Here is a 21,250-nt window from a genome sequence, read left to right on the forward strand (position 1 = left end):
TCACTTTTAAGCAATACCACACTAATATTTGTACATGTATTTGGGAAACGTTTGGGAAAATTATGTGAAATTTGACCACAGTTTTCATGTGTCTTGTCACGGTGTCAGTCTTTCACATTACTGTTGGATGACTTTACGTCACTCCTGAGGTTTTGTTGAAAGTCAACAGACACTGGCCTGGAATAGCCACAGTTCACCTAGAAATGCTGAATAAATTAACATTTGGAATGGTTTCTTAATTTTGTCCGTGGCTGTGTGTTGTTTAGATGATGATTCCAAGCAAGAGGTCCTGGTATCTTCTTAACTAGCAGATAGTTCTCATCAGAAAGTCATTGGTTCTCTTTCACTAATAATTAGTAATTTGCATAAAACACACCCAGCCAGTCCATCTCTGAATTAGGGCTTTCCGCCTAACCATTCCTTTACCAGGTGTCGTCGATTAAGCCAAATATACTCCAGGCAACCCCATCTGACGCTGTCTACAGACGCGTACTCGCAAGTAATTCCAAGTGCCTCAAAATCAGTTCATCATAATAAAACACATTTTATACACACGCAGTTTACGCAGAGTTTTTGTTAGCCGGCTGTGAAATCGCTGTTATTCAGAGAAACCTTGCAGCTCGAGCTATAGCTTTTCTTAGTCTCTCACTTTATAAGATTAAATTATTTAAAAATAAAAACGACATTTTAGCGTTATTGTTTTATATATATATATTTAAAGTGCATAACTATTATCGTTAAATGGAGCATACATTTTGAAGTTGATTGGAAATATTTTTTCTAATTATTTTTAATAAAACATAATTGTATTAACAGACTCATAATTGAAGCTAGTTCATGGTGTCTCTCTTCAATTTAATTCATCTGTTATCCAAGTTACTGGCAAATCGGTTCGCACAAAATGAACTTTGTAATTAATTCTGCAAAATGTTTATGGAGAAAATCCATTTGCAAAATGAATGGTTAGGTCACCTCTACCGAACGGTTTTAGCAATGCAATTCATCAAAATTAAACAAGCGTGTGTTTAAATTATGTACTTCCTTTCTTGAATAAGCAGAGAGCTCATCACTCTTTATTGATATATTGAATCAAGGCCATTAGCTTAATGCTGAGCTTCAACTCCAAACGCTTCAAACATCTGACAGTTGTGTAGTGATTTAGCTGTTTTTATGAGCTGTAGCTCTTCTTCTGTTTGCTGAAAGCTTTCGTTTGGTTTTCAGAGCTTCTGTTTCCGTCTGAAGAGGACGTTTCAAGCATATAAACCTCAGTGGTGTAAAGATCACGAGGAGTGGTCACTTTATCTGTTCTCTCCTCAGAACAAGTAAGAACTTCTCGTTTCTTAATCACAATTGTCCTATCACAGGTCACTTTTCTCAATGTCATACTTTCCTTCCATAGGTTTCGAATGATGTGTCAAAGGTTAATTTCTCACAAGATGTTTGATCATGTGGTCCTGGTATTCATCTTCTTAAACTGTATCACGATTGCTTTGGAAAGACCCACGATCAAGCAATCTGTAAGTGGTTTACTTGAAACAGGAATTTTGCACTTTATTTATCCAGTATTTCCATTGGGGATGCTTTAACTCAAAATCTAACTTTATATTTCAGGAGAGGGTGTTTCTCACTATTTCCAATTATGTTTTCACTGTGATCTTTGTTGCTGAAATGACTGTGAAGGTATAAATAATTCTGTATTTGCATATATAAAGAGAGCATTGCTTAGACAAAACGATCTCACAGATGTTTGTGTTTAAGGTGGTGGCCCTTGGCTTCTGCGCCGGGAAGCACAGCTATCTTCAGAGCACCTGGAACGTTCTGGATGGAGTGCTGGTGTTTGTCTCCCTCATGGACATTCTGGTTTCAGTGGCTTCCACTGGTGGAAACAGGATTTTCGGGATCCTGAGGGTCCTTCGCCTGCTGAGAACCCTGCGGCCTCTGAGGTCAGCAAACAAGCGGTCGCGGCACAAAAATGAAGCGCTTGTTTCCCTACACCGTTCTTCGCTTGCTATCTGTGAAATTCACCGTGGGGTTATTGCCCTGTTTAAGGAATAATGTTAAGGTTGCATTATCTCAAAGCATGCACACTAACAGCCTCTTCTCAATCTGTCTCGCCTATTCGACTAAGCCGTTGTGAAAGTCAATTATCCTTTCATTTATTTTAAAGGCAAATCAAGAAGCAGTTTATTGATCTTAAAGGTTACTCAGACAATTGTTCCATTACATAAATGTTACATCAATTCAAAAAGATTGAAAAGGGTCGTGTATTTGCTTTTTCAAATAAACAGGGTGATTAGCCGAGCTCCAGGACTAAAGCTTGTGGTGGAAACACTTATAACCTCCCTGAGGCCCATCGGGAACATTGTGCTGATCTGCTGTGCCTTCTTTATTGTCTTTGGAATTCTGGGTGTCCAGGTAAAAGTCCTGACTGTACCTGCTGTTAAAGACACATGCTTTCTTGACTCAGCATTATTATTTTTATTGTCATATTCAATATGTATTCATATTTTCGATTACAGCTCTTCAAAGGAAAGTTCTATCATTGTGAAGGTCTCGAAACTAAAAACATCCACAATAAGTCTGAGTGTCTTCAAGCAAACTACAAATGGATTCGGAGAAAGTACAACTTTGACAATTTGGGACAGGTGACTTGAAATATTGTTATAATTAAAGGGAGAGTTAACCCAAAAATTGTGAGTATATGTTATTTTTGGGTGAACTGTCCCTTTAAGCACCCGGCCGAGCAAAAAAGTAAAGTCACGTTGTCTTTATTTTTATTTTATATCGGACATCAAGAAAAAAGATTCTGCTGTAATACACTACCGGTCAAAAGATTGACTTAACTTAGGCTTTCATCTGAAGGGGAATGCTTAAATGTGTCAAATGTGTTTTATAGACAAAAATATATTTTAATTAATATAAACTTTACAAATATAAACTGTTTAATTATAAACTTTTACATTTAAAAATTGTATTTAGTAAAAAATTACTTAGAAATGGCTGACTTTGGCTAAATAATGAAAAAAGAGCAGCCAGTAAGAGCAAAGAATAAAAAGGAACTCCTTTAATATTGTTTACAAACCCCAAGAAGCTGCTTGAGAAAATGACAAGAGAGCTTTTCTGCAAATTTTGGGCAAAATATGACTACAGCCATTGAAGATGCTAAATTATAACAGTTCTGTTTTCTGTTCAGATTTATTTTAGTCGAAACCTGATCCTCATAGTTCTGTTTGTGTTTTATTTTACAGTTTTGATGAGCTTAACATTTTTTCTAAAATGTGAAAAACATATGAATAAGTGAGTGAGTAAGTGTTCGAAAACTTTTGACCGGTAGTGTATGTTGAAGAAGATTCCCAGATTGCCATTACAAGTCCCACTGAATGATGTTTTTCCCACACTGCGTCTCTATTGTACAGGCCCTCATGTCGCTGTTTGTGCTGTCCTGTAAGGACGGGTGGGTGAATATAATGTATGACGGACTGGATGCTGTGGGCGTGGACAAGCAGGTTTGCATCTGTTTTGCTTACTCTGAACAGCCATGTTTGAAATGTATAAGAATAAAAAGACTATATTTATTTAATGGATGCGTCCTCCGCTCTTCCGCAGCCTGAGCGCAATCATAATCCCTGGATGCTCCTCTACTTCATCTCCTTCCTGCTGATCGTCAGCTTCTTTGTGCTGAACATGTTTGTTGGGGTGGTGGTGGAGAACTTCCACAAGTGCAGACAGGACCAGGAGGAAGAGGAGGCGCGTCTGCGCGAGGAAAAGAGGCAGAAGCTGCTGGAGAAAAAGCGCAGGAGTAAGGAGAAATACGGGTCTGGTCGGTAGTCTATTTTTCTGAGCACTGCCTGCTTCCAGAGCCTGAGAGAGAGAAAGCAAGAGAAATATTTGAAAAGACGTATGCAGTCAAAAGGCTAAAACCGTGCACATTTTGGCACCAATCTGACGTTAGCCTTGGATTGTGATGGACTGCAGCATGCTCTTGCATGAGATCCCCGCACCGCCAGGCGCAGCATGACAAACCAACAGAGGAAGTTAAATATAAGAACAGAAATAGTGTCGTTCCATGTCCAAGAGGGGATGTGAGACATACAGAGCAGGTTCTTAGATGGTCAGTTTCAGCGAATGTAGAATAATTCCCAAACCCTTGATTTGTTATTGACAGGCCGATCTGCCCTACAGATTACATAAGGTTGAGATCTGGGGAGGGGTTAAGGTCAGGTGAGCCCTTATGAGCCTGCCAGGCACAAATCGATGAACCTTTCTGTTATTGATAGTAGGGCCACAAAGTCCTGAGGTAAATGGAGGGGTTGCCCTGTGACTACTGATTTACTCCACATTTTCCCAGATGAGTTGAGGGACCGATGGATAGTATTTATATCAAAATGATGAACTATCAGCTCAAATGTGTGCGAAATTACATCTCGCACTGAGTTACGACCAAAGATCAAAGGTGAATGTTTAAGATTCCCACTGGCCACTCACTGGCTGTCTCTTTTTATCAGTTTGTCATTACTATTGTCTGGATCTCTTCAACATTAAAGGATTTTGGGAACGCTGGCTATTTGAATACATGTGAAGAACCTTGTTCTTTGTTTAGGAGGCATGTCTACCAGGGCAAAGCTGCCTGATAAATGATTTTTAGCATAAACTCTGACAGTTTAATCTAGGTTTGTCACACTCGGCTTCTCTAGCCTTTACTGCAGTTTTTGGATTAATAGTGTATGTAAATCTGATTTATGGTACTCGTAGCTTCTAGAGTTCAGAGTTCAGCAGTTGAGTTTTATGAGCCTGGATCTATTCTAAAAGCCCCTCAATGCATTCATGTGATATAGATGCGAGCACGTCTCACTGAACAGTCCTCACATCTTAAAGTGAATTTTGCAGGACCAGGAGACAGACGCAACAAATGTGTATAATATCAGTCGTTTTCTATGCAGTATACAAATATCTGTGAAAGGCCCAGATTGAATCTTAGCAGAAAGCTTATAGTGGATTGATTTTGTATGTTTCAAGCATTTAAATGTTTGTTTATTAAACATTTTGGGTAATTTGATTTGAACGTGTTGATCTGTACCCTCGGTATTCAGTGTTTGACTGGATAACATTTAAAGTGATAGTTAAAAATCTGTCATTATTTATGCACCCTGTTGTCATTTTAAAACTTCTTTATTGTGCAAGACACAAAATAAGATATTTTGAAAACCAAACCCCCTTTTGTCCCCTTTGACTTCTATTGTATATTTTTATATACTTGTGTGTTCTGTAGAAGAAAGAAAGGAGTAAAATCTGCCCAAATAATGACTTTAAGTCTGTTTAAGTGCTTTTTTCAGATAATCCTCAAACAATGTAGATTCCATCAGGGCCATTATTACTTCATATTACCAGATTTTGTGACTTAAGAAGTCCTCCACAATGATCATCAGTGTTGTATATGGAGAATTGTTACATTTATCGTCTACAGTGTGTTGTTCTTGCATGTCTGTCAGATATCAGCGGTTCAAAGGCTTCTCTCTTATGCTATTTACCAGTAAACATGCTTTTATGGCAGACTCAGAAAGATGGATTCAAACTAAAATCAATTTTATGGTTGCTGTCATGTCCAATATATAACACACGATACAAGAAATCAATGAACAGTCACCTCTAAGCTGCCCTTGAGAAGAATTAACCTGTGCTACTCGCAGAAGTCTCCAACACAGCCATGTTTACAACGGCACGTCCCCGAAGCAGCATGCACGATATCCACAGAGGCACGGATGGTGCAAGAGAGGCCTTCCGGCAAACGGATCTCAATTTAAATAGAAAGGATCACAATGATGTCACATTAATTCTGGTCCTCTCTGCAGCAGCCGTTCCCTCACACCCAGTGTACTTTGCCTGTTTTATCACATTTTTCCTGCACTGACCCGCTGTACTATCTGTCTGTGTGATTGATCAACAGAGGCCCAGCAGAGGCCCTACTATGCAGACTACTCTCCTGCCCGGCGTTACATCCACACACTGTGTACCAATCACTATCTGGACCTCTTCATCACAGGCATCATCGGTATCAATGTGGTCACCATGTCTATCGAGCATTACAAACAGCCTTCGGTGAGTCTATGTGCTTTTAATGATTTCTGAACATGTGCTTTTGTTTTGCATCTAAACTCTTTAAATGGTGTTTCTGTCTCCTGCAGTACCTGGACGAGGCATTGAAATACTGTAACTATGTCTTTACCATCATCTTCATTTTTGAGGCTTTACTCAAACTGGTGGCCTTTGGCTTTCGGAGATTCTTTAAAGACAGGTATTGTGGCAAATTGGTCTGATGTACGGGGTCAATGACATATAACGATCACTTATCATGTGGTGCAACCAATAATATCAATAATTGTAATAAATGAAACATATATCTACTTTTTGTGGCTGAAAGATGAATCTCTGATAAAGTGAATGGTATTAGAACATTTATATCAGTGTTATGCGAATTTCAGGAAAAGTTTGTTAATTTAAGAAGACAAAGTTATAGAAAAATGTGAGATGATTACTTACCAAAACTCAAATAAATGCAAACACTTTGTTTCTTAACTACTAAACTACTACTTTTCTTTTTAAATTCTAAAGATTTGTAAAAAAAAGACCCCATTGACTACCATAGTAGGCAAAAGTGCCCTAAAACTGCTTGCTGTCCTACATTCTTCAAAATATCTTCTTTTGTGTTCAACAGAAAATTATTAAGTAATTTTTCCTTATGGTAATGGTAGTCATGGGGTCCAAGAACTGTTTCGTTAGAAGCATTCTTCAAAATATATTCAGCTTTGTTCATCGGAACAAATACATTTATAGATTTGGAACAACTCGACGGTGAGTCAATTATGACAGAAATCTCATTTTTGGGACAATGCAATGCCGTTGAAATGCTGTTTATTGACACATTAAGAAAAACTACTTGAAAGAGGAAGAAAATTACAGAGTTGAAAAGGTGGATTATATAACTGCAACAGCTACTGTAACCCAAGCAAGCATTTAAATCTTCAAATTCATGTTTGTGTCCATCACACCATAATTTTACCAACCTCTAACACATTGTAAAACACCTTGGCAATCAATCATGGATGTATGATTAAGTCATGTTTTAATATGTGGTGCCTGGTGTTATGCATAGGGAACTAGATGAATCATTTGTTTTAGTTAAATGAAACATGCTAAATTAAAGGAAGTCGTGATCCTCCCGTTTATCATTAAACTCACATTAGCGTATGTTCAGGTGCAGTCAACCGTATGTTGATATATTCGCAATATGCTCATAAATCTGTTTATGCCTTGTCTGCTTAGCTTGCTTAATGTTCCTTAGAGTTACTAAGAGATGGTTATTGCTGGTTGCTGTGTTTGAACCATACAATGTTGTAATATGCTGGCAGATGGAACCAACTGGATCTAGCAATAGTCCTGCTCTCTGTCATGGGCATCACGCTGGAGGAGATCAAGATGAATGCAGCACTGCCCATCAACCCTACCATCATCCGCATTATGAGAGTGTTGAGAATAGCCAGAGGTATTGCTTTTATTTTCTATATCTAATTCCAAAAAGTCTGAAATGTGTATCTGTGTAGCTTTATTTAAATAAATTGAGTGGGTCTTTTTTGCTTTTGTCTGCAGTACTGAAGCTACTAAAGATGGCTACCGGCATGAGAGCTCTGTTGGATACAGTGATGCAGGCTTTACCACAGGTAACAATACAAAGTCAAAACTCCAACTTGCAAAATGTTCTCTCAGCAAAGGTAATACTTGAAAAAAGATTTTTTTAGTAGGAAGGGGTCAATTTATTATTTTTGTATACTGATTACATTTGTCCAAACATCTAGCTGGGAAAGATTATTTTGTTAAATGGACATTTTGTAATTTAAGCTTTCCTGTAGCTCAATGCAAGGTTGTGGGTTAGATCCCAGGGGATTGCAGGTACTTATGTAAAATTTATAGGATAATTCAATGTAAGACGCTTTGGATAAAAGCGTCTGCCAAATGCTTAAATGTAAATGTAAAACGTGTCCAGTCTGGCAGACAGTGCAAATTGAACAAACAATTTTACTTTAAACAAGGATTCAAAGTTTCCAGCATGCATTGTGGCATGTTTAAATTCACTGGTTAATATTATTAAAGGTTTAACAAATGATGTTTGATAATGGTCACTATAATCAAGGTTTGTGTGTTTAGTATTGAGGTGTAAGTGCATGACTTAGTGTTGCTACTAGTAAAAATGCATTCAGCACAACCATTTTGAACAGCTATTTGACCAATGTTTTGGTTTTGTTACAACTAAGAATTTATCAAGAAAAAGCAGTAAAGTTGTGTTTTGTAGTGTATTGATATAATCAATCACTGATTGACTGATAAACTGTTCACCCAACAAAAATATTTAGTTTTGTCATTAGGTAAACTAAAAGGGACAGTTCACCCAAAAATAAAATTCTGTCATCATTTACTCACCCTCAAATTTAAAAGAAAGATTCTGTTGATAACTGCAATTTTCTGTCAATTTATCAGTAAAGACGGTAGGTGTGAAAGGGGCTATTGGTGGCCAAGAACTGTTTGTTTACAAGCTTTCTTCCAAATATCTTTCTCTGTGTTCATCACAACAAAGACATTTGTACAGATTTGGAACAAATTGAGTGTGAGTAAATGATGTTTGAATTCTTATTTTTGGGTGAACAATCCCTTTAAATATAAGTTTCTTGAGCTAACTTATCCTACTAAATTGGTCTTGTTGCCCTATTATTTAAATCAACGTATATGTCTTTACAGTATAAGTGTAAATACACATACACACTATTCATAAAACATATATTGTATACGTGCGATTCTGTTTTAGAGTGTTATAGATATATTGAAATGCAGTTGTGTGCATCTTTCATTGGATTGTTAATGCATGGGGGAGGACAGAGAAAAAGTTAAAGAGAAAGTATCTATAACACAATGCTACTTTCCATGATTGATTGTTTAATAACATACTGTGATTATGTGCTGCTTCCTTCAGGTGGGAAATCTGGGCTTGCTGTTTATGCTGCTCTTCTTCATTTATGCAGCACTTGGCGTGGAGCTTTTTGGGAAACTAGGTCAGTGCTGCAATCCTGCACACTGTTCATGCGGAGCTCACCATTTCACAGCTTTAGCAGCTTTAACATAGCTGCTCTTTTAGGGTCAGAAATGCTTTATACTGGTCCCTAAAGGCATGTTTTCCTCACAGTTTTAGTGCTCTCTCCAGACAGTAATGTCATAATAGGAGACGGACCTAAATTAGCTCTGTTCATCTTTGGATCTTGCCACTGCAGTATCAGTTTTTTGTCAGATGTTTCTAAGCTATTTATATGTCCCTGTTAGAAGCCTATGTGAAAATGACAGGATTGTGAATTCTTATGAAGTTAATGGGTTGTTTGCTCTTTTTATGAATGGGAATACAGAGAGCTCTGTCAGGTCATTGCCACTTTAAGCAACTATAACAAATTATGAGGCACGTTTTGTGTTTATTTTAAAATCCCTCAGACTCTTGTCATATCATTGTCTGCTGATCTTTACTGTAGAATGCAATGACAACAACCCATGTGAAGGACTAAGTCGACATGCGACCTTTGAGCACTTTGGAATGGCCTTTTTAACTTTATTCAGAGTGTCAACGGGGGACAACTGGAATGGAATAATGAAGGTACAACAATGCTAGCAATTTTTTTATGTTCTTTCTCTAACCGTTTGTAGAGTGTTAAATAGATAGTGCTGTCGTATTCCCCTTGGTTGAGGTCGCTAACATTATAAACTGTTGCGTATGTGTAGGACACTCTGCGGGAGTGCACTCCAGGAGATAAGCACTGCCTCAGCTACTTGCCACTGGTGTCCCCCATCTACTTTGTCACTTTTGTGCTAATTGCTCAGTTTGTGCTGGTTAATGTTGTGGTGGCTGTTCTGATGAAACATCTGGAGGAGAGCAACAAAGAAGCTAAAGAAGATGCAGAAATGGATGCTGAGATCGAGATGGAGATGGAAATGGCTCGGCGTCTCAGTAATGCCTCAGAAGGGAGTTCTTTAGGGCCTGAGGGAAGAGCAACGTATGTAGGACCACGTCCAGATTCACCTGGAGAGGTAAACCAAACCAAATATCCTGCATTATGCAAATTATGGTGCGTTTAAGTCCTGTCGAATAGATCGTAGAACACCACCACAAAGTCATTTTCACCAGTGGAAAGTTCAGGATTTTCTTTAAGACCCTTGACATGGCGCAACGTCTGACGCAACACAATATGCATTGTAATGTAACTAATACGTAATGTTACGGGGCTGCGGCAATAGCCCTGTAGTTAGCGTGTTGACATAGAGCGCCTATGCGCTCCCGCTATGGCTATCTTCCCAAAAAAGCATATCACGATCTTTGTAACAGAGAATCTCGATCCACGATCCTAATTGAAATAAAGGGCTGTACATTAAAATTTTTGCACATAGCACTGGTGCTACAGAGGTTTAAAGTTTTGTAGCACTGCACAGGCCAAACAGTTGTGCAGGTAGCACAAGTATAAAATGCCTGTTATCATCTTTAAACACACAAATGAAGATCATCACATAAATAGACAGGATAAAGACAAAGGACATAAATGTTATATACGAATGGATCAATTAGGGCTATACCATTTTTAGTTTACCCATTTTTATATTGTTCAGTGTTGTCAATTTTATTTACTATACAATAGTAATATATTTGTCCACATAAAAATACTGTGGAATACTACAGTCGTTTCCTGATCCCGCTCCTGTGCCTCGTTCACCGCTTACCTGTCAGCTCTATACTGTCCTGTCTGGTGTAAACCCCTAAAACATTATTTGATGTCACAGTTTAGAGTAGCTTCATAAATTAATTGAAAATTTTCTACATTTTTCTGAAAATTAGCTGAAAGGATCTTTCACCAACAAAAGTGACTTGAACGCACCTGATGTCATCAACAAGATTTACCCGTTATCAAAATTGATGCTAGCAGCATACTGTATGTGCTTCTTCTGGTGAACTGTTTTTATTCGAGTCAACTTATTATGATTGAATCAACCTATTTCATTACATCAAAACAGAGTATTTTTAAATGCAAAGTATTTTTTAAAGCTTAAAAATCTTTTAGAAAAGAAATAAACCTGATAACCCTTCAGACAGTGTGTAATGAACTGGCCACAGAGTTGGCACACTGGAACAGACATTGTTCTGTTGTTCTCTCTGTTTAGTTTAGCAATTATTGTGCACCATTAACTCTATAAGGAGGGGTCTGAGTTGGCCATAGAATTGCATTTGTTTTTTATTGGGTGCTGAGCTGTCACAATTTAAAGAAAATATGCTGAAGGGATGTGGACAGAGAGAGACGTGTGGCTCTGTGGGGAGGCCAGGAACATTTAGTCACCCTTGTGGGTTGCTCTGGCAAGGAGCCTATTTGCTTTGTCAGCTGCAGTGAGCCGATGAATGAACCTGGATAGCTCTATGTGGTTGTGTTTGTATGTTTACATATGATGGTACAGAAAGAAGATAAGCTGAAGCATATCTCTTACAGGATGAGGGTATGCAGAGGACTCAGGATAATTTGCTCTCTCCACGGAAAATGTCGGTGTCAAGGATGCATTCTCTGCCCAATGATAGCTATATGTTTCGCCCGGTGAGGCCAGCCAGTGCACCGTATCCACTGGAGGAGGTGGAACCCAGTCAGGGCTACCTTGAATTAGGTATGTGTCTTGTCTTCAATTTCACATCTTGACTTGATAAATTTGTTTGTGGGTTTGTTTTTAATAGAAAGTGTAAACACTCTTTTGCTGTAGGCTCCATCACGTCGGTTCACTCCCAGCCATGTGAAGGCTATTCCCTGCTCCAGGTCCCTGGTGTTCCGCCCCATTCCCAGTTGTACAACTGCCTTCCTAAAATTCCCCCTCCCCAGCCCTCTCCAACCCATAGCATAGGCAGGACTCTACGAAGACAGGTATATTCTTGCTTGTTCTGTATTAATAATCTAATTTGAAAGTGAAAATCTTTCCTCTTAGCTATCCGTTTTTTTCTTTTAGGAGGCAATAAAAAATGACTCCATTGATGGGCAAGGTTCAGACTCCAAAGAAAATCTCGACAGACCAGGGAAAAGCAAAGGCAGCTTCAAGGTGCCCGTTCCCCGGATCTCTGGGCCCAGCAGCTCCCAGGGATCACCCTTGCTACCCCCACGTGGACGCGCACGCAGTGTCCGTACCTTCCGGCAGCCCCACAGCCAGCACAATATCCCTTCTCGATCTCCAAGCCAGGCCAGCAGCAGCAGAAGCACCAGCCCTAGCGGCTCCATGTTTGAATTAGCTGATCCGATGGATGATGAGGTCTGCTACATCAACAATACTGCGAGGCTGTGGGCAGGGGTCCATACAGAAACACGCAGTCACTCTCTGTCTCCCTACACCACCTCAGGAACACTGCTTCCAGTCCCGGTGAAGAACTGCAGCAGTGCTTCCAACTTAGCCGAGTTAAGCATCAAAGATCCAAAGAAGTGCTTCAGTGTGGACACCGAAGGTTTTCTGGAAAAACCTTACGGTGCCGACGATCATCGCCGGCACTCCATTGAGATTTGTCCTTCAGTAGACAATGTGGTGTTTGGTCAAGAACTGGGTGAAAAGAGGCACGGTCCAATGCGCGGACAGTCACTGCACATTACCAGGAAGAAAAAGATGAGCCCTCCTTGTATCTCCATAGAGCCCCCAGTTGAAATGGAGGCCCCCACCTCTCTTTCATCCATGAAAAAGCTGACGGAGAGCAGCATGTTACTGCGGCGGAGGACACCGTCGTACGACCTGGCCCTGCAGCGCGACTCTCTGGATTTGCAGGAGAACCAGCTGTCCACCCAGCCGCTCATCAAAGTAGAGCGGCACCCCTCTCACTGTGCAGAGTATCTGTCACTACCGCACCCCACCCCCATGAGTGGTCTGGCGGGAATTTTGTGTGAAAGCACACAGCCACCTCCCTTTGACAGCAGATTTGAAGAATCCACAGACTTCGGCACTGTAAACAGAACAGCCCAATAAGGGACATCAATTTTGGTGGCTTTAGCCAAATTTTATCATCTGCACACAAGTGTGTGGCATCTAGTTTAACTGGGGACATCAACCTCTCTCTGTAGCCAAAGTTTTCTGTTTTCAAACGTAATATTGTCATGAAAGCCAGCCAGTAATGGCAACCGATCCTAGCGGGGACAGTGTTGGATCTGACTGGTGATCGGGCAAGGTGTTGAACATGGGATATGCAATTTCAGGTTTCCAAATGGAACTCTGGTTCTTAATTTAATCCCAGTGCTCAATCACATTGATTTGAGTTCAGGATGTTTAGTGTTATGTACCACCTGTATAATATTTGTCAGTCTTTCTTCTCTTTGTCATGAGCATTGCTAATGTTTTCTGTAAAGACAGACTATACGGATTAAAAAGAGCTGTACATGTTATGTACTTTATTGACTCCTTATGTGTAAATAGAGAATTGTATTAGTGAAGAAACAGGCTCTATTCATATGCACATATTTTTTATAGAGATATATAATGTTTTTGCACATATCAATTTGAACCGTCCTCTGTTGTCTTCTTGTGAATGTACATTTTTTTAATCGAATAGCTGTGGAATCAATTATAGTCTGTTTAGGCCTACTGATAATGAGATGATTTTTATTTTTCTATTGGGAGGAGGGGTGTGTCATGTTATAGACATCCAATGAGAACCAAACAACAAGTGATCTGTAGCCTGAGTGCAATACGCTATACATGTTTCTGTAAATTAGGTTGCTCACTTTACATAGCCAGTAACGTGCATCTCACCTACACAACCCTTTACCATACTCAGGTTCATCTCAAAATGTATATTAAGATTTCCAATATACTATAACCTGATTTAACCGTAACATAGTCTACTTTAATATTTTTATGGCCCTGGGCTGTGGCACATGTTGCATGTGAAGGACAGATTCATTGTAAATGTGACCTTGTTCTGCTTCTCCTGATGTTCAGATTTCTTAAAGTCAGGAGAAGACTAAAAGGGTTGATTTCTGCACATGTGTGATCTATTTTTTGATCTATATAGCTTTGAAATGGCACTTTTACATTTGTGCCTGCAACAAGGGGACAACTATTTAGTGAGAGGAAGACAAAGAAATGTTTGATTTATGTATAGTTGAGGTAAGCCATTGCTTTAAGGTAAACTATACCTGCAAATCCTATTCATAATATTATACATTTCACAACTGCATATCCAGTGTCATATCACTGCTTATTGACATTTAAAATAGTCGACTCAGCTTTTATGCTGTGAAAATTTACTATTTTCCTCAAGTCTCAATTTCCTCAACGGATGAAGAGGGAAAATTTCTTGCATGTTCTTGAAAGGTTTAGAGAATACAAAGCAGGTTGTTTTTTGAAGTTTTTGATATTTCGATTTACAGATATTTTCCATTTGTAGACTTACCTAATTGCACTGGGATGTAATTACATGGGATTCCTCTTTGTAGAAGTAAACCCATTTATCGTTGTCTAATGCAATATTTTATGATTCTATGTTGAGATGAGTGCAAAAAAAATGTATGGTAAGCAAACATGAAGAATTATGAAAGTATTTACTCTAACTGACTTGAAATCAGTCGAACATTTGACTTTGAGACTAACGTGTGCGGTGTTTCATATATCTTAAGGTACCAGATCAACGATTGTTGCAGAAGGATTGTTGGGATTTTTTATTGATAGAGATAGAAGGATGGAGTAGTGTGTTAATGCTTAAAGTGTTTTTTAATCACACTCAAAATAGCTGTTTTTTGAATATGAGCTTTTGCCATCAAACAGCCTAATGTCCTAAACCCTTCAATAAATAATCAAAGCATTTTCCTCACGCTTTCATGACGACAGAAATTTCTCTGTGTTCTTTTTCTATTTTCTGTTAGAATGAGAACTTCGTTCAAAAGCGAACTGTCTGCAATAAGTTTGATTTTGATATGACTTCGTTGATAAAGCAGAAGTGTTGAATCTATATTGAAATCTATAGAACTGTATTTCTACATTGTATTCTATTCTGTAATGACCACAACTAATCTGAGAGATATTCCCATCATCTACAGATAAATCTTTTTATTGCAAAAGTAAGATGTGTGGTTTATTTCCTAGTTTCTACAAACAGCTGAGAAACCTGTTCTAAAATAGGTTAGACTAAATACACATAAGGGACATATAGGTACATAGTGTCATCTAGTCAGTTCAGACCAAACATGAGTAGGAATATGATCAAGGTAACAGCAGAGGTGCTGACAAACGCCCACATTTCACCTGAACATAGATTTGAACTGCCAGGTTCCCAGCCATAGGCCAAGTGTTAAAACAACACGACTACCACATCATTCCCCAAAATAAATGAAGCTAGTAGTGTTTCTATTTTTACACCTACAGGCAGCAATATTCTCAAGGCTTTGGCTTGTAAAGTCATCCAAAAATAAACACTAATCCATAACTCCCTCGCATCTATTTTAAACGGAAAAACTTACTTTCTTTTGTAGAATATAACAGATGTGTTGGAGAAAGTGGATGCTGCTCTTTTTCACATCAGTGAGTACAAACAGGCTTTCGAGCTCTAAAAAAGGATAAAGTATAAAACAAATAAAAACTAGCACAAAAGTATAATAGCTACAGATAAATCCATATTAATATTCTGAATACATCCCTGCTGGAAAAAGACAATAGAAACCAAAGAAATTCTAATAGGATTTATTGGTTCCTCTGCCAGATAAAATCCCACCAAAAGTCCATACAACATGAGCTGTTGTATTTTGGGCAAGGTTCTATGGTTTTTCCAGCAGGGATACGTCCAGTGGAACTGTCGTTAGAAACATTGAAGTGTTTCATTCTCTTTTCTATGACAATGATTACATTTGCAAAACATTTTGGCGGCATGTGATGGGTTTTACTCCGGTCACATCGCAGTTTGAGCATACAATGACGCAAATATTTGTCGTATGCAGCTGCGAATATGGGCGGGGAGCAGGATAGTTCAAGAATGGAGTAGGGTTATGCCCTGAGGAGAGAAAGGTCACGCCGCAATTAATCCATCTGGACGCGCGTCTTCACCTGATGCAAATTCCCAGGTCAGAGTTCACCAAACTTGAAGCTGTGGCTGCGTACAAATACCCCCACTTGCGGTCTTTTTACTTGACCACTTGACTACTTTCATGACGTATTTCCTATTTTTGGCCCGAGTGCTCGTGGGCGTGGAGTTCCCAAGTGAGCATGTAGTATTGGGACACTTTGGAACACACTTAGCAAGTGCAAACATGTAACGTTAATTGATGTGGTGTTTGTACTTATGTGATAAAAAGCAGTTTTACAAAATACATATCTCTGAAGTTTTCACCAATAAAATGTGCAACACTACGTTTTACTACAAATTATATGTAATATCTAATTATATCAAGTCAGTTGTCATATGTAATATCTAATTATGTCAAGCAGGTGAACGCAAAACAAAATAAAAACACGTGTTAGCCAAACATAGAATAAATAAGGATATAACCTTAAAAATAATTTGTATAACTTACACCGGAAAGCTTTCCACAACCTCTCACAAGACCCGGGCTAAAAGTCTCATGATATATCCAGAACGTGATGCATGATGGAATACATTTAGCCCTGAATACCGCCCGGAAGCGGTATTCACGATAGTGTGGGTTTAGTGTACATTAAGGGCTCTGCAATTTGGCGTTTTTAAGACTTGCGCTCTTACTGTGGCCAAAACCGCAAATGGGGGTATTTGGACGCAGCCTGTGTCAATTAAGGGGTATTCAATTAAAGTTCCAAGAGGTCCAATCTTTCTATTTTCTTCCAAACGGAGGTCCGGACCATAATGTTTCTTGAAAATAAATAAATATTTAATCAATGTAGCCCAGTTGGATATACTGTATAAAAGATATGATCTATCAGGCCATTTATTTTATATTTTGATATCCACAGCATGTATGTATTGTATAGGCTCTGTGGCTTTAGGGTAATGTCCTCTTAAAGGAAGTCTGATAATAAATATTTGTAAATAAAAAACTACTGACAACATGCAAACAGCAAATGTAATGTAACAATTCAAATGCTCATCAAAAAACTAAATTACTTACTAAATCTTTCAAAATGTTCCCAATTAGAACATTCTTCATAACAAAATGTGACCCTGCTTGTGAAAACCCAGCAAGAGTCCTTCATAAAATCATCCTACAGAATATTCTGTGAAAATATAACAAAACCTTCAATATTGACGGAATAATACCAAAATCTTAGTGAAATGAATCTATCTTTGATTGCTGTTGTCTTATAATTGATTAGACGCTGACCATCAATGCCAAAGCTAAATGTAGATAAAACATTATGGTTCCTAAAACATCACAAATCTGGTTAAAACGTTGGAGACATAGCAAACCAGACCGACAGATACAAATGCTTTAATATTGCTGCACTTTGTTTACTGTTTTGTGTCAATTTACCTGCTCTGCGTGTCTGCACCAGTGTTGTTAAAAAATAAGCATGTGCTTGCTGCTCTTCATGCGGCCCATTCGAGGGTCTTTGGCGGGAGAGAAGCAGCGCGCGCGAACCGGAAAGGGTTGAAAGGAAGCGCGTTTGGGATTAGAGGATATAGCGTTTTACATAAGGAATTACATAATGTTCCTGAGAGCGCGTGTGATGTGATTCTCCGTTGTGAAGACGCGCGGCTCAATTTAAACAAACAAAATAGTCAAAAGTTGTATATGGTTTATTAGGCTCTGAACCAAGTCTGGATCCGGACCGCGGTCCGCCAATTGAGGATGAACTGTCCTATACATTATGTACATACGCACTTGATCCAATGCGACTCACGTTGCATTATACTTCACGTTTTTGTTTCTGGCTATGCGCAATCCCTGGGAACGAACACTCTGATGTCCGCCATTTTGTAGTAATGTCCGAATTCTGAGTAAACAACTCATTTCCTCCTACATATGCATTTTGATTTTTAGTGCGCATCCGATGTTCATCGCCGTGGCTGCGATCAGTGCCCTGAAGTTCCAGCGCCATCTGCTGGACAGATGTGAACAGACACGCGCATGAGTTTGCGGAACTATCGAGCTGTAATGAGCGTTTCACACGGAGCTATAATGTAGATGTACCGAAGGGCAGAACGCTATACGTTGTTGTTGTTGTTTTGAAATGCTCGACCTTTTAAATAAAGGTCGAATTAAGTAAAACGAGTGCATGGTGCAGATTTCCCAAACTACAATAATAGGATATTCGTGATTTGAAGTGACAACTTTACTCCATGCATATTAAAGTACTAGTAGCGTAAGCGTGTCGGTGATAACAGCACGGTGTATTGTTAACTGTCAGGTAATGTGGGGAGAAATCGAGCCACGCACCAAAGCCAGAGGGGATAAAAACACCTCGGCGACAGTCGCGAAATCCACAAACTTCCCAAGTGTAATGGTAAGATGCGATTTAAAGACCCATTATTCTGCGTCTGTAAATCTACACATGGTTGTAACCTCTAGTGTCTTCATGTGAATGTTGCTTTGTGAATTAGAAGACACAAATGTGGGGAGAAATCGAGCCATGCCCCAAACCCAAGAGAAGGAGCTCGGAAGCAGATGAGAGATGCTCAGACTCTCCAGATATACAGACAGAGGTGATGTATCATCGTACAATGGTGCTGAGCTAATATACATCTGTATATGACAGTAACCCCATTGCTGTTGATATACGCAGAAGAAAGAAATATCAGAAATGGTTGGAGGAATGAAACCTTGCACCAGATGTCCTACAGAGGATGATGTGAAGGTTGAGATGGATGAAGGATGCCCAGACTCTCCAAATCTACAGGTAAGATTGTGTATTTCAGTCTTGTGTTATAAATAGTTTTAACAATGTGGCTTTTCTTGTTGACACGTGTTTGTTTTCTCAGTATGAACCATCTAGCTGTGTCAATGAAATGATAGAGGCTGTAGCAGACAGTGGGAGTCCAGTTAAAAGTCAACAGCTTGGAGACCCAGACCTAACTCTGGAGGAGAGGAAGAAGGTCTTAATGGATCAGTACAGATCCAAACCCTTGGTGTTTCTGGAGCGCTATCAGGCCCATCTGAAGCCAGAGCACACAGAGGCTTTCTCTCACCTGAGCGGCGACTGCAGGGCGCAGTATTACTGCAAGGAAATTCAGAAGCGGAAGTCCAGCACGACCGACCGGGCAAGAATTCGTAACCATCGCTACGCAGCTCTCCGTGCACTTCAGAAGGGTAACAACAGGGTTTTATTTGACAATTTTGGTTTTCTAGAACTTGAAGTCTAGTTAAAGCTAATTTATTACCTTCATAAGCATCTTGGTCTCTCTTCAGAGGGCCAGTATTTTAGCGAGGAACAGATGCGCGTACGAGATCCTCTGCTGTACGAGCAGTACATCGGACAGTACCTCAGTGAAGAGGAGATCTTCGAGCGCTCGGAAGAGTCCATGAGGAACGGCCCAAAGGGACTGGCCGACCTACTTATGAACTCCTACCAGGAGAAACTGATCCAGAACCGCCTGGAGGAGGAGCAGGAGAGGGAGCAGTGTGCAGAGGAGGAGTCTGATGAAGATGGTGAGCGATCTCACTGTATGAGTCATAACAGCCATTCCATTAAAAACTGTGTGATAGATGAATGTGTGTCTGTGCTTTAGATTGTGATGGGCCGAGACAGACGGAGTGGGAGCCTAATGAGGATGAGAAAGCCATGCTGAGAGAAGAATTCTTGAGTCAAATGCATCAGCGATTCCTGGATGGCAAAGACGACTTCAACTACAGGTTAAACAATTGTACTTTTGCATAATTTCATGGTGCAAATATACAATAAAGCTCGCTGTTAAATGTTAATGGATGATCATGATAAACTTTTCCGAGCAAACAATTAAAAGAAATACCCACATTTAGGGGTTTTGCAAATATAATCCAGCAGCAATTTTTCCTTAAAGGGATAATTTTGTCATGATTTAATTAACCTCAACTCGTTTCTGAACCTGTGTACATTTCTTTCTTCTGTTGAACACAAAGATATTTGGAAGACTGAAGCAACTGAGATTTCTGGGGCACCATTGACTAAGAAATGTCAGTTGCTAACATTCATCCAAATATCTGTGTTCAACCAGACATTTATACAGGTTTGGAACAACTTGAGGTCGAGTAAATGATGACAGAATTTTCATTTTTGAGGCGAACTTTCTCTTACACCTCAATCACCTCATATTGAGTGTGATTCAATGACTAAAGAAAGAAAGAGGAAAGAAAAAAAACTTTATGAATTCCTTCAGCCACAATAATCATGTTGTTCAAGGTCTGTGACAGCGCTACCCAAATTGTAAGGAATTCAGTTTTTATAATGCAATTCAACATGAACTAAGTGGTGCTGTGTTCAATAATTTTTTAAGTCTTACATATGTTCATATTCTCATTGCAGTGAAGTGGATGAGAACCCAGATTATGATAACCTGGATATTTTATGTCGGGATGCAGAGGAGCGTTATTTTGATGAGGACGCCGATGAGGAAGAGGATATGATGCAGTAGCTAGAATGAGATCCTCAATAGATTTCCTGTCAATTCTATAAAACCTGTCCCTTTGTCTTTGGTTTATGCAAGTTAAAGAAATAAGCACTAAATTGTCATTAATAAAAGATAACTATTTTTCAAAGTACCACTGGTTGATGTTTTTTTTTTGTCTCAAATAGTTCAAATGTTGGCTCATTGTATTTGCAGTGCTGAAGATTCTTGCAGGTATTTCCTGTATTTTGGTATGTAGAACATAAATGAGCAAATACCAGATGTGTCATTTAACGTTGACATCCTCTAAATACCACAAGACTGGAAATGCATGATTAAAAGAACATCCTCGAAATATTTTATATGAATGGAAAATAAGGTAGAAAAGACAGTTTATGCTTATCAGTTAGGCCTATTCACATTCAGTGAATATAATTGTCATTTTAATACGTTTTAATAGCTGATGTCTTTTTAACATTCTGTTCTGACGGTTGTATTCTTATTGTAATCGTTCCTTCTAAATGGTTTTAAACCCTTGTTCTTGCATCATGAGTATTGACTTTGACACTGCAGTACAATGCAAGCAAAGATCATTTATTAATCTATAGGACTCATTCATCGAATGGTCTCAGCTTTGCTATTTTTGTAACATTACAAGCACAGACTTTTAAATATACAACA

At 39.0% G+C, this 21,250-nt stretch overlaps 2 protein-coding genes across 2 annotated transcripts in view; both read left to right on the top strand.

The window, feature by feature from the left end:
* Positions 1–15,133, top strand: part of cacna1ha (calcium channel, voltage-dependent, T type, alpha 1H subunit a) — a gene marked incomplete at its 5' end in the record, with an annotated part of 39,938 nt that extends 24,805 nt beyond the window's left edge. The window contains 18 exons of the mRNA XM_079455883.1: positions 1,222–1,322; positions 1,400–1,517; positions 1,612–1,680; positions 1,759–1,943; positions 2,289–2,415; positions 2,520–2,645; positions 3,417–3,506; positions 3,607–3,799; positions 5,945–6,096; positions 6,183–6,292; positions 7,407–7,540; positions 7,645–7,715; positions 9,020–9,098; positions 9,564–9,685; positions 9,811–10,116; positions 11,559–11,727; positions 11,821–11,978; positions 12,061–15,133. Coding sequence (XP_079312009.1) covers positions 1,222–1,322; positions 1,400–1,517; positions 1,612–1,680; positions 1,759–1,943; positions 2,289–2,415; positions 2,520–2,645; positions 3,417–3,506; positions 3,607–3,799; positions 5,945–6,096; positions 6,183–6,292; positions 7,407–7,540; positions 7,645–7,715; positions 9,020–9,098; positions 9,564–9,685; positions 9,811–10,116; positions 11,559–11,727; positions 11,821–11,978; positions 12,061–13,056 — 3,306 coding nt within the window. The 3' untranslated portion in view covers positions 13,057–15,133. The remainder of the gene's footprint in view (positions 1–1,221; positions 1,323–1,399; positions 1,518–1,611; positions 1,681–1,758; positions 1,944–2,288; positions 2,416–2,519; positions 2,646–3,416; positions 3,507–3,606; positions 3,800–5,944; positions 6,097–6,182; positions 6,293–7,406; positions 7,541–7,644; positions 7,716–9,019; positions 9,099–9,563; positions 9,686–9,810; positions 10,117–11,558; positions 11,728–11,820; positions 11,979–12,060) is intronic.
* Positions 15,134–17,581: 2,448 nt separating this feature from the next.
* On the top strand, positions 17,582–20,746 carry ccdc97 (coiled-coil domain containing 97). The gene is made up of 7 exons (XM_079455902.1): positions 17,582–18,492; positions 18,590–18,691; positions 18,772–18,885; positions 18,968–19,295; positions 19,395–19,634; positions 19,715–19,838; positions 20,488–20,746. The coding sequence occupies exons 1-7, from the start codon at positions 18,400–18,402 to the stop codon at positions 20,594–20,596; spliced, it is 1,110 nt and encodes a 369-aa protein (XP_079312028.1). The 5' UTR covers positions 17,582–18,399; the 3' UTR covers positions 20,597–20,746.
* The last annotated feature ends 504 nt before the right edge of the window (positions 20,747–21,250 follow it).

This window comes from Barbatula barbatula (genome assembly GCF_947034865.1).
Source record: "Barbatula barbatula genome assembly, chromosome: 5".
In the NCBI taxonomy this organism is placed as follows: Eukaryota; Metazoa; Chordata; class Actinopteri; order Cypriniformes; family Nemacheilidae; genus Barbatula; species Barbatula barbatula.

What these genes read in the sequence shown, in the direction of transcription:
- ccdc97 (XM_079455902.1), top strand. Translation starts at nt 18,400, where the DNA reads ATGTGGGGAGAAATCGAGCCACGCACCAAAGCCAGAGGGGATAAAAAC. An exon ending in CAGACTCTCCAAATCTACAG is followed by an intron (nt 18,886 to 18,967) that starts GTAAGATTGTGT and finishes TTGTTTTCTCAG; the next exon opens with TATGAACCATCTAGCTGTGT. An exon ending in GGAGGAGTCTGATGAAGATG is followed by an intron (nt 19,635 to 19,714) that starts GTGAGCGATCTC and finishes TCTGTGCTTTAG; the next exon opens with ATTGTGATGGGCCGAGACAG.